Genomic DNA, 12,351 nt, shown 5'->3' with positions numbered 1-12,351 from the left:
TTTTTTGGGTAAAATCTAATGATTACATGATGCAAATTTGAATTGAAAGGCACCTTCAAGATGATCTAATCACACAGCCTCTTTTTACAGATCAAGAAACTGAGATTCCAAGAGATTAAGTGACTTTTCCTGAAAGTCATATTTTGTAGCACAAGCAAGAGAAGCAATGAGTCCTACTAACATGTTTTTATATGCCAAATTGGGTAATGACATTTGGTAGAGAAATCCTTGACCTCTAATAAAAACTTAAGTTTGTTAAAAAAATTACTTTTGAGTAACAAAAAATTAATCCCTTTATTCAACAAACATTTACAGGCTAGGTGCAGTGGCTCATACCTGTAATCCCAGCACTTTGGGAGGCCAAGGCGGGAGAATCGCTTGATCTCAGGAGTTTGAGACCAGCCTGGGCAATATAGTGACACCCCATCTCTACAAAATAAAAATAAACCAGTCAGGCATGGGGTTGCACACCTGTACTCTTAGCTACTTGGGAGGCTGATGTAGGAGGATCACTTGAGCCCAGAAGCCATGAGCCATGATTGTGCTACTGCACTCTACCCTGGGTGAGAGAGACCTTCTCTCAAAACAAAAAACAAAACCAGACACCCAAAGCTGACATTTATGAGTTACCTACTATGTAACAAGACTAGAGATACAAAGATAAATGAGATACAATTCTAGTTTGGGGGAGGGGGTTAAATTTGTTTAGAAAACAAAAAAAGTAGTTGTCATAAAATAGCACCCATTTAATTACAATGTCTGGTCAATATAAATATGTGTTAACAAAGAACAATTTTCAGAAATGAAAACATATATTGCTAATTATTTGGGTCCCCTGACAAACTTACACTGCAATTTATCAAAATCCTGTTTATCTAGAGTTGATTAGTTAGGACTGAAGCTAATCCATACTCAAAAAAAGAAAGAAGATTCCACACAAATCGATGTCTTAAATAACACAAGTGCAATCAAAACAACAACAACAATTAAAAAGCAAAAATGAAAAACCGTTTTTTTTTTTTTTTTAAGACGGGATCTCACTTTGTTGCCCAGGCTGGTCTTGAATTCCTAGCTTCAAGCGATCCTCCCACCTCAGCCTCCCAAAGTGCTGGGATAACAGGGGTGAGCTACTGCACCTAGCCTGAAAAACCTTTAAGGGGCACAGATTTCCATGTGGTACAAATTCAGAATGCCAATCACCTGCAACAAAGGCATAAAGGCAAGAAGGGTAAGATATTTTAAAATTAAGCCCCATATGAGGTAGAGAAGGGAAGAAACTTGACCTTTCCAGCAACCTTCACACCTTGAGATATCTGAACAGGTTTTTTAGCTGTCTGTCAAAAACAAACAAACAAAAAAAAAAACAAAAAAAAAAACCAGGAAGCCACATTTATTTCTTGTGTGTCACTGGTTTCAAAAACAGTACTCTCTGGCTGTTGATTCAAAGGATCAAAGTTATTGGTTAATTACTGACACACATGGAAATACTCTGGATTGGTTCTGGTAGGGCTTTACATATAACTGTGTACAAACTATACAGAGTTACTTATTATTTCCTTTTGAGAGACAAGGAGACAGTAAAATATAGACTTTTGAGCAGATGAACCTTGCTTCAATATTGTTTCTACTATTTATCCTATGTGTGATCAAATCATTTCTCCAAGCCTCGATCTCATCCTCTGCAAAAGGGGGTAAAACCATTTATTTCATAGAACTGCTATGAGGATGAAGTGAGTGAGTACATGGGGCACACATGATAGTGTAGTCTCTTCAGCAGCTCTGAAATGCTCCAAGTTTCTCAAAGGCACTTTGGCAGTCTGTCAGTAGTGGGGAGCCTGAAACCAATTTCTGGAATACAGCAAAGGTCCCCCACAGCCTGTCAAGTTCTAGCACATTTAACAACAGGGAACATGAAAAAGCCATATCATATTGAGCTGGTGATTAAAATGGGATCCTGCTTGCAACTGGGTGACATCACTAAATAAAAAACTAGTAACAAAAGACACTCATGTTTGAGGTATATTTAAAATGTTACAAAGTTGTTAAGACCTTGGTAGGTAGGAACATTTCAAACTACTACAATTTCAAGTCTATTAAGCCTAAAACTGTCTTTAACAGGGTAGTCTGTGAGAGTAGAATTCTTTTGTGACAAATTTCTAAATCCATTTATAAAACATTAATGCCTAGTAAAAAGTGAAGGCATATTTATAACTTGTAAAGTTGGCTAAAATGATTTGTATCATGTGCCAAGATGAAAAAAAACCAATTCATTTCACCCTAAGAAGCAATAAAAAACATTAGTATTACCACACAAAACTTCCCTAATAGGGGCCTTGTAAAAATAATAAAGCACCGCATATTCTCACTCATAAGTGGGAGCTGAACAATGAGAACATATGGGCATAGGGAGGGGAACATCACACACTGGGGCCTGTCGGGGGGTGGGGGGCAAGGGGAGGGATAGCATTAGGAGAAATACCTAATGTAGGTGATGGATTGATGGATGCAGCAAACCACCATGGCACATGTATATCTACGTAACAAACCTGCAAGTTCTGCACATGTATCCCAGAACTTAAAGTATAATGAAAAAATAATAATAATAAAACAATGGCCATCATTTATTAAGCATTTGCCAAAAACTGTAACACTTGACGTGTTTTAGCTTCTTTGGTCCTCACAGTCCTCCTATTAGGTGGTTATATTACTTTCTCTATTTTACAGAACAAAAAACTGGCTTGAGTCAGATTAGGTCATTTACATTGTACAGCTAGTAAACAGTAGGGCCAGAATTTGACCCTAGGTAGCCTGACTCCAGAGCCCATTCTCTCAACCACTTTACAATATTGCCTCCTTTCTGGGTAAGGACTTAGAAGAAGATAATTATGAAAACACTGTAACTGGAGCTGTGTATGAGCACCAAAGTAAAGGCAATTAGCGCTGCTTCTTGAATTGAACTAAACTGATTAAGTCAAAGGCTCTGAATCCTGACCTGCCTTTAACAACTACAACTAACACCTAATTGCCTTGGCACTGTTAGGGAATGAAATAATGAAATGTTCCACATGTAAAATTTCCAGAGAGATGAAGCTTTTGAGTGCCAAATTTTTGATAATATAACTATTTTTGAATTTAAAATCTCAAAAGCAGCTTGTAAATAAGTACATGAGTAGGCTAAACCTTATAGTTTCAGTACTCTTTCCCTGAAAATATCTTCTTAAACAAAGGATATACAATTTTCCTTCTTAATTATCACACTCAAATACTACACTATATATTTTGATACACTTTAGGGACACTAAAGTGCAGATTTATTTGCCTTCAAGGACCCTAGGTTACCATGCCCGGAATGTCTGTGTTTTATAGTTTTATATTTCCTTCCTCACTTTAAGTGGTAACTTCTTTTGTTGTTGTTGTTTTGTTTTTTGAGACAGAGTTTTGCTCTTGTTGACCAGGCTGGAGTGCAGCGGCATGATCTAGGCTCACTGCAACCCCCACCTCCCAGGTTCAAGCTATTCTCCTGCCTCAGACTTCCAGGTAGCTGGGATTACAGGCATGCGCCACCACCCTGGCTAATTTTGTATTTTTAGTAGAGACGGGGTTTCTCCATGTTGGTCAGGCTGGTCTCAAACTCCTGACCTCAGACGATCTGCCTTCCTCAGCCTCTCCAAGTGCTGGGATTACAGGCATGAGCCACCGCACCCAGCCGATAAACAGTTGCTTATTACAGTCAACCATGCGCCTGCATTTAAAAGCTTTCTTCCCAACATCCTTCTCACTTGTGCTTCTAATCTGCATTGAGCTGGGAAATCAGATTTCCTTAATATGAAATTGTATGGTGAAGGGAGAATCTAGGGATCCTAAGGGTCTCCCCATGAGACTTTATATACATAACCTTATTTTGTGTGGCACTGTTTTTTAATTGAACTGTTCAGAGGCTTTTAAAATGCTTACTTCTTGTTTTCAGCTGTATCTTGAGAACTGTCATTACCACAGAGGTGGCCACCAGATAAGTGAGGTGTTATTAATCTTCAGTATCCTTAGACAACTCAATAATTCTCTGTAAATAAGTCTCTAATGTCAAAGTAGAGACAATAACAGTAGACTATTTCAGTGTTTATGTGCCTAAAGAAAACAACTATTCATGTTCAAGTTTGGGGATGGGAGGCAGAAATGGGGAACTAGATGTCAAGAAAATTAAGTTCTACTCTTAGCTCTCTCATTAACTAGCATAAATATCTTAAGCAAGGGATTTTAGAGTTCCTATAATTTCAGGGAATTTTGTCTTAAGACCCTTCATTAGTTTGAGAGTGAAGATATAATTTGTACCATGATTAATGATCTAAATATTATATCCTCTAATTTCCCTTAAAGTTGAAATATATAAAACATGGATATAATCTGACATACATGTACATACCCAGAAATGCTACATCTAGTTAACTAGAAAAATATTTTTTTTCTCCAGTGATAGTAGGGAGCTAAAAAAAAGAGAAATAGAAAAATATTTCTTCAAAATATTCTGTAGATACTAAATGGGGTAAATTAGATTTATCCTTTTTACATATTAAGGTAATTTTTCCCAGAGAAAGTTCAAATATCTACATAAAATAACATTATTAAACCACACATACATGGAAAATTTTTCAGAAAACTCTGAAGTTACACGTAGACATATTTGAGTACTGGTGGTATGTACCACTTTAAAGAAAACCTGACAAACCAAAATGAGAGCTTCAAAAGTTCACTTTTCCTTTCCAAAGCTTTCATCATAGGGCACCTTTAAATCAAATATTTCTGATGCATTTACTATCTGATCAATAAATATTTAAAAAACAAATATGCTTCTTACAAAGTTGAACAAAAATATAACTTTCAAGGGCTAGGCTTCCTTGCTCACCTAACAGCAGACACAAAACAAAACTCAAACTTCCAACATATTAATACTAATTACAAATATGGTAAATCTTTAAATCAAGCAAATTAATATATTTTTCACTTTACATACTGATCTTTTTTTGTGGTGAGAACATTCAAATTTTACTCTCTCAGCAATTTTGAAACATAATTATTATAGTCATCATGCTGTGCAATAGTTCTCCAGAACTTATTCCTCCTGTCTAACTAAAACTTTGTACCCTTTGACCAATATTTTCCCATTCCCCAGCTGCTCCCTACTCCCCCAACCCCTGGCAACCACCATTCTACTCTCTGCTTCTATGAGTTCATCATTTTTACATTCCATATATAAGTGAGATTATACAGTAGCAATCTTCCTATGCCTGGTTTATTTCACTTAACATAATGTCTTCTAGGTTTATCCATATTGCCACATATAACACGATTCCGTTCTTATGTTGGCCATTTGTCTGTATGTCTTCCTTTGAGAAATGTCTGTTCAGGTCCTCTGCCCATTTTTAAATTGGGTTGTTTTCTGGCTACTGAGTTATCTGAATTCCTTACATTCTGTGGGTATTAATCCCTTATCAGATGTATGGTGTGTTAGTCCATTTGCATTGCTATAAATAAATACCTAAGGCTGAGTAATTTATTAAAAAAAAAAAAAAAAAAAAAAGAGGTTTAGGCCGGGCACAGTGGCTCATGCCTGTAATCCCAGCACTTTGGGAGGCTGGGGCGGGTGGATCACGAGGTCAGGAGATCGAGACCATCCTGGCCAATATGGTGAAAACTCGTCTCTACTAAAAATACAAAAATTAGCTGGGTATGGTGCTGCATGCCTGTAATCCCAGCTACTCGGGAAGGCTGAGGCAGGAGAATCCCTTGAACCAGGAAGTTGGAGGTTTTAGTGAGCCGAGATTGCACCCCCGCACTCCAGCCTGGCGACAGAGCGAGACTCCGTCTAAAAAAAAAAAAAAAAAGAGGTTTATTATTTTAACTCATGGTTTTGCAGGCTGTACAAGAAGAGTGGTACCAGCATCTGCTCCTGGTGAGGGCCTCAGGAAGCTTCCAATCGTGGTATGCAAAGGGGTGCATCACATAGCAAGACAGGAAGAAAGTGGAGGAGGAGATGCCACACACTTTTAAACAACCAGATCTTGCGTGAACTCAGGCCAAGAAGCCATTCATTGTGAGGACAGCACCAAGACATTCATGAGGGATCTGCCCTATGACTGAAACACCTCCCACCAGGCCCACCTCCAATACTGAAGGTCACATTTCAACATGAGAATTGGAGGGGACAAAACATCTAAACCATATCATATGCTTTGCAAATATTTTCTCCCAATCTGTAGGTTGTCTTTTCACTGTTGTTTCCTTTGCTGTGCAATTTTATCAGACCAATTTTAGTCTGACACAATCTCATTTGTGTATTTTTGCTTTTGTTGCCTATGCTTTTGGGGTTAAATCTAAAAAATCATTGTCTAATGTCAAAAACAGCAAATTTTTGATTTTGCAACATAGTTTCTGAAATTGAAGACAGTGTCTATCAATGCAGGAACTGAATTTAAACATAAAAAGCAGCACTGAAACAGCTTCAAAATAAATTCTGATTCAAATAAGTACTGATATTCTACTAAAAAACCCACATGGCTTACAGATCAAATACTAAAATTTAGTGTGTTTTCCACTTAGGTTTTGAATATAAAGATAATTTTAAGATTAGTACTTCAGCAACTTTCAATATAAATAGAACATTTTAATGTATTATATCCTGTTTTCTATTAGAAAGTTATTTTCGGCTGGGCGCAGTGGCTCACGCCTGTAATCCCAGCACTTTGGGAGGCCGAGGTGGGCGGATCACGAGGTCAGATCGAGACCATCCTGGCTAACATGGTGAAACCCCGTCTCCACTAAAAATACAAAAAATTAGCCGCGCGTGGTGGTGGGTGCCCGTAGTCCCAGCTACTCGGGAGGCTGAGGCAGGAGAATGGCGTGAACCTGGGAGGCAGAGCTTGCAGTGAGCCGAGATCGCACCACTGCACTCCAGCCTGGGCGACAGAGCAAGACTCTGTCTCAAAAAAAAAAAAAAAAAAAAGAAAGAAAGAAAATTATTTTCATACACTAGCTAACATTTAGTTTATATTAACAAAGCTCATGTCTGAATATGAAATAGTTTATCACATGCTTTCTCCAGTCCCTATTCATTTAGCATTTTAATTATAGAAATTTTTTTGGCCAGGCATGGTGGCTCATGCCTGTAATCCCAGCACTTCGGGAGGCCGAGGCGGGCGGATCATCTGAGGTCAGGAGTTTGAGACCAGCCTGGGCAATGTGGCAAAATTCCATCTCTGCCAAAAAAAAAAAAAAAAAAAAAATATTAGCCAGGCGTGGTGGTGCACACCTGTAGTCCCAGCATACTCAGGAGGTTGAGGCAGAAGAATCACTTGAACCAGGAGGCAGAGGTTGCAATGAGCTGAGATCACGCCACTGCATTCCAGCCTGGGCAACAGAGCAAGACTCCATCTCAAAAAAAAAAAAAATTAGATATATTATATATATATAAAGTCACTATTTCAAAAAATGTACATGACTTTAAAACACTGTTCTGGTGATTAAATAAATACCAATTTGACAGAAAATATATTACAGCAGTCTATTTTTAAAAAGATTTCGATACAATATAACAACTGTGGTTTTTCTATCACAGTTATTCAAAGTGAGCACATTACCTACTGATGTTACCTAGTGTTAAAGAAATTCACAGTAATCCTTTTTAAAATCCTAAAAGGATTTTTAAAAAATCAGTCAGAAGGCAAGAGTACTTTTTTTTTTGGTATCTGAAGGAAACTTAAGAATCATTTAGACCAACTGTCTCATTTTACATGTGAGGGAAATGATGCCATGGGTTAAATTAATCCATTAATTCAACATTTACTGATTGTTTCCATGTACCAGGCATGGTCCCAGGTATTGGGTATAAAGTAGTGAACAAAACAGACATGGTCCCTGCCATCTTAGAACTTATGCTAAGACCTAGTGAAGACTAGGACCCAAGTTTCTTTGCTGCTTCTAATAACCCATGCAGCCTCTCTACACTAGTAAGTCTAATGTCCCTTATGGTTTCACATAGGTAGGTAGCCAGTCAAGTGAAACTATGGCCCTTTAGTAAGGCCTTAATTTATCTAGAAGTACCACCACAAATTTCTCAGGGAAAGCCTGGGGGTCCCAGAGACTGAAAGGACAACATGACATCAATCTGAAAGTACAAGAGCTATAATTTTAGCTACACAATAAAACAAAAGAGCGGAAACAGGAGACCTGAGTTTTAGTCCCAAATCTGCCAGTACAAATCTATGTGACAATAAATATTTAGGGGGAGTTTTTCCAACATTTACGTATGGCTATTTCAAATATATACAAAATTGAAAGAATAATATTATAAACCCAAATGTACATGTTGATCATGTTCAACAATGATCAATATCAGTACTCCTCTTCCACCCCTCAGCCAGATTATTTTGAAGCAAATCCCAGAAACCATTTCATTTTTAACCATAAATATTTCAGTACGCATCTAAAAAGGACAAAGATTTCTTTTTAAAACATAACCACAACACTATTATAAAATTTAACAATTCCTTATTATATATTATATTAAGAGATTATATATATTATATATAACATGCTGTTATATAACATTCAGACTTCCCAGACTGCCCAAATTTTTTTACATTTGGCTTATGTCAATCAAATAAGATCCGTATATTACAATCAGTTGATATGTCTCTTTCAATAAATCAGCAGGTTCCCCTTCAATCTCTCTTATTTCTTGCAATTCATGTGTTAAAGAAAGTAGGTTGTTCATCCTGTAGAATTTCTCATGTCTGAATTTTGTTGATTACATCTCCATGGTGACATGTCAGAAGAAATATATTTTTTTAAAACATGCATGAGAGATTGGAAGGATGGAATGGGCAGAAATCCAAGAAAAATTGCAAAAACCTGTAAGAACATTATCAGAAAGGCTGGCACTCAGAATGTGCTAAGATTTAAAAAAATACTGGAGACAAAGATTTTCTTTAATTTATACTCAGAACAAGCACAACAAATATAAAGTGCAGGTCTACTTATATATTGATAAGTATACATTATTATAATGTAAAAGGCTATCTCCACTTTTTTATTCTATTAAGATTACTGATAGTCAAACCAGAAAGGGAAAAACAAATTGTAGAATGAGGAAACTGAATCCCAAAGCATTCAAGGAAATAAAAGTACCTAACTATTAATATTATAGGTGACTTCCATTCTACTCTCCCAAATTATGTCCGAGTGTATCTGAGAATTTACAGAGCTCAATTTCCATCTAAAATCTTTGAAGAATCAGGGGAATGGAAGGGGATGATGTAAAGAAAACACTAACAGTCAACTCTGTAAAGCAGGTAGATGCCTAGATGCCACCAACTACAGACAGATTGATTTGATGTCAATTCCAAACAAATTTCTTAAGCACTGTTTAATTGTTTAAGAGCCCTATGCAAGGGGAAAAGATACTCATTAAGAGTCAGCAAGCATTCACGGAAGCCAATCATGCAAGATTAACCTAATTTCCTTTTTTGATAGGGTTACCAGCCTAGAATAAAAGGGAATATTGTATACACACAAAAATCTGGTTTTAAGCACTAAATTTTCTACCCTACCTGATGTTGTTACTAATGTCTTAGATGAGAACACTGACGGCATATCTACTAGATTTACAGATAACACAAAGTTGGGAGAGACAGGTAATATACTGGCTGACAGGACCCCAAAATACTCCCTTTTTTTTTGGAGACAGGGTCTTGCTCTGCTGCCCAGGCTGGAGTGCAGTGGCACGATCATGGTTCACTGCAGCCTCGACCTCCCAGGCTCAAGCAGTCCTTCCGCCTCAGCCTCCCAAAGTGCTGGGATTACAGGTATGAGCCACTGCAACCAGCAACCAAAATATTTCAATGGGCTAGAACAATGGGTCACATCTTAACAGTATGAAATGCAGTAGGGATAAATGTAAAATGCATGATGGGAGACACATGGCTTAACAGCAAATCATGTGAAAACACTTGGGTATTTTGGTTGATTGCTCAGACAAAGACTGTGATATGGCTGCCAAAACTACTATGTTTTTAGGCTGAATTATCAGAACTATCATGTCCAGAGCAAGGGGAATGGTAAATTCTATTCTACTTCTTACTGATAAAAGCACACTTAGGAACATCATATACTTTTTGAGATTCATTTTAAAAGGAACACTGATGAAATAGAACATATTCAAAAGAGAAATCGATTTGGTGAATGTTCTAGAAACTGAGTGGAATGATATAAAGAACTATCTAGAAACTGAGTGGAATGATATAAAGAACTAAGGATGGCTAACCAGAAGAAGATAAGGAAGAAAAGTAGTTGTTTTCAAATGTTTGAAGCATCATGCAGCAGAACTAGGACTAAGGGTAGAAATTACAAAGAGATAGGCTTTTGTTCAACCTAACAATCTCAGTACCAACTTGAGTTTACAAAAAGCAATGAGCTGCCTCCTTGATAAAGTATTAAAACAGAAACTCAATGATGTCTCAATAGGGATATTGCAGAAGGCTGGAACAGACAATCTCTGTGGTCTTGTTTCTATTTCTAAAGTCACAATCTCTTTAAACCTCAGTTTCCACACCTGTAAAATGAAGGAGTTGTATTAGTTGAGCCTTTAGGTCCCTTCTTTCAGTCAACAAATCCTTATTGGTTATCTATCATGTGCCAGGCACTTTCGGGCATTGAAATATAAAGGGTGAGAAAGATCCAGCCCTTGCCCACAGAAAGGTCATAATCTGATAAGCTGAGGAAAATATAACAGATAATTTCAATATAAGGTAACAATTGCAATGAGAGACACAAGCACATGATAACCTTGAAATACAGAGGAGGGGCACCTAAGTGTGTATGTAAGTGGGGGAAGAGGACATATTTGGATAGGCTTTCTGGAATAGACCCTCCAGCTATTTCTACAAGACAAAATTATATAAGACTATAGAAGTTCTTTAAAACACTAAATAAATTTACACTAAACACTAACTTCAGCTTATTGCTCTCAACTGGCACTTGCTAAAGATGAATTTTTCTGCTTACTGATGGATATTGTAGACTGCTGTAATAATTTTTACAAAGGAGGAGTTAGAAATCTAACTTTTAAAAATTAATTTAAAAAAAACAGATTTCTGATTTTTTGTTCTAGGAATCCTAAAGTTTATGCCTAGCTCATTTGAATTAATCACTTAATGCATGCTCTAGCTGGTGTTTTTCTTTCCTTTAATTTGGTGTATAATATATCTGAACAATCAGTAATCTTTCCAAGTAAAGACAAAAACTGAAGATTCACCACTGTAGACATCAAATAATAAAAATGAAATTTTCACAAACCAAAGAGTTTAATTATGTTAGATGTATTACAGCAGACAAGTAATCATTCTAGAATCTATTAATTGCTCGATATAATCTTTAGCCAACTGGTAAAATTTCAGAATGCCTTTTGACCTTACTTTTTGGATTTTGGATTTATTTTAGAAAGTATATACAGTTAAATGTTGCACATAGGCTAATTTTCTTATTGAAGTCTCTGTTTTAACTTATCTTTTAAAATGTTACTCTGTATTTGATATGTGCAATGTGTACATGTAATTATGAAGCATAAAAAAATACATCTTGTCACTCACCACATTAACTGAGAATTAGCATTAATACCAGTGCAGCTACTATGTGCTTTATTCCATCTGCCTGCTGCTCCCTTAGAGGTAACCACTATCCCAGATTTCACTTATTGTTCCCTTAATTTTTTGTTTTCAAAAATAGTTTCATCATACATGCACGTATCCCTAAACAATATATTGTTACATTTTTCTATTTTTTTTCTTTTTTCCCTTTTTTTTTGAGATGGAGTTTCACTCTTATTGCCCAGGCTGGAGTACAATGGTGTGATCTTGGCTCACTGCAACCTCCACCTCCTGGGTTCAAGCGATTCTCATGCCTCAGCCTCCCAAGCAGCTGGGATTGCAGGTGCCTGCCACCACGCCCGGCTAACTTCTGTATTTTTTAGTAGAGATGGGGTTTCGCCATGCTGACCAGACTGGTCTTGAACTCCTGACTTCAGGTGATCTGTCTGCCTCTCTGCCTCCGAAAGTGCTGGGATTATAGGTGCGAGCCACATTTTACTATTTTTGAGCTTTGAGCACTGACGCATTTTCCAAAAAAAAAAAAAAAAGTGTTAGACACTAAAATAAACACCATTGCACCAAAAAAAACCTTAGTATTCCCGTGACAGTAAAGGTTACTCTTGTCATCGCATGGTGTATTTAAATCTCACAACTGTGCCTATATCTACTAGTCTCCTCCCTCTTCCCCACCTAGGGTTGCCAGATTTAGCAATTA

General features: G+C 37.0%; 1 protein-coding gene across 2 annotated transcripts in view; it reads right to left on the bottom strand.

The window, feature by feature from the left end:
* The window catches only part of WDR44 (WD repeat domain 44), a 101,237-nt gene that overhangs the window by 71,983 nt on the left and 16,903 nt on the right, over positions 1-12,351 (bottom strand). Inside the window, exon 2 of one of the 2 annotated variants that reach the window (XM_050776086.1) lies at positions 337-429. The exons of the other annotated variant lie outside the window; for it this stretch is intronic. Coding sequence (XP_050632043.1) covers positions 337-429 — 93 coding nt within the window. The remainder of the gene's footprint in view (positions 1-336; positions 430-12,351) is intronic. 2 annotated transcript variants of the gene reach the window in all.

Source organism: Macaca thibetana, chromosome X (assembly GCF_024542745.1).
Source record: "Macaca thibetana thibetana isolate TM-01 chromosome X, ASM2454274v1, whole genome shotgun sequence".
Classification (NCBI taxonomy): domain Eukaryota; kingdom Metazoa; phylum Chordata; class Mammalia; order Primates; family Cercopithecidae; genus Macaca; species Macaca thibetana.
The sequence above is the reverse complement of the archived record's forward strand: the minus strand, read 5'-3'. Positions and strand labels throughout refer to the sequence as shown.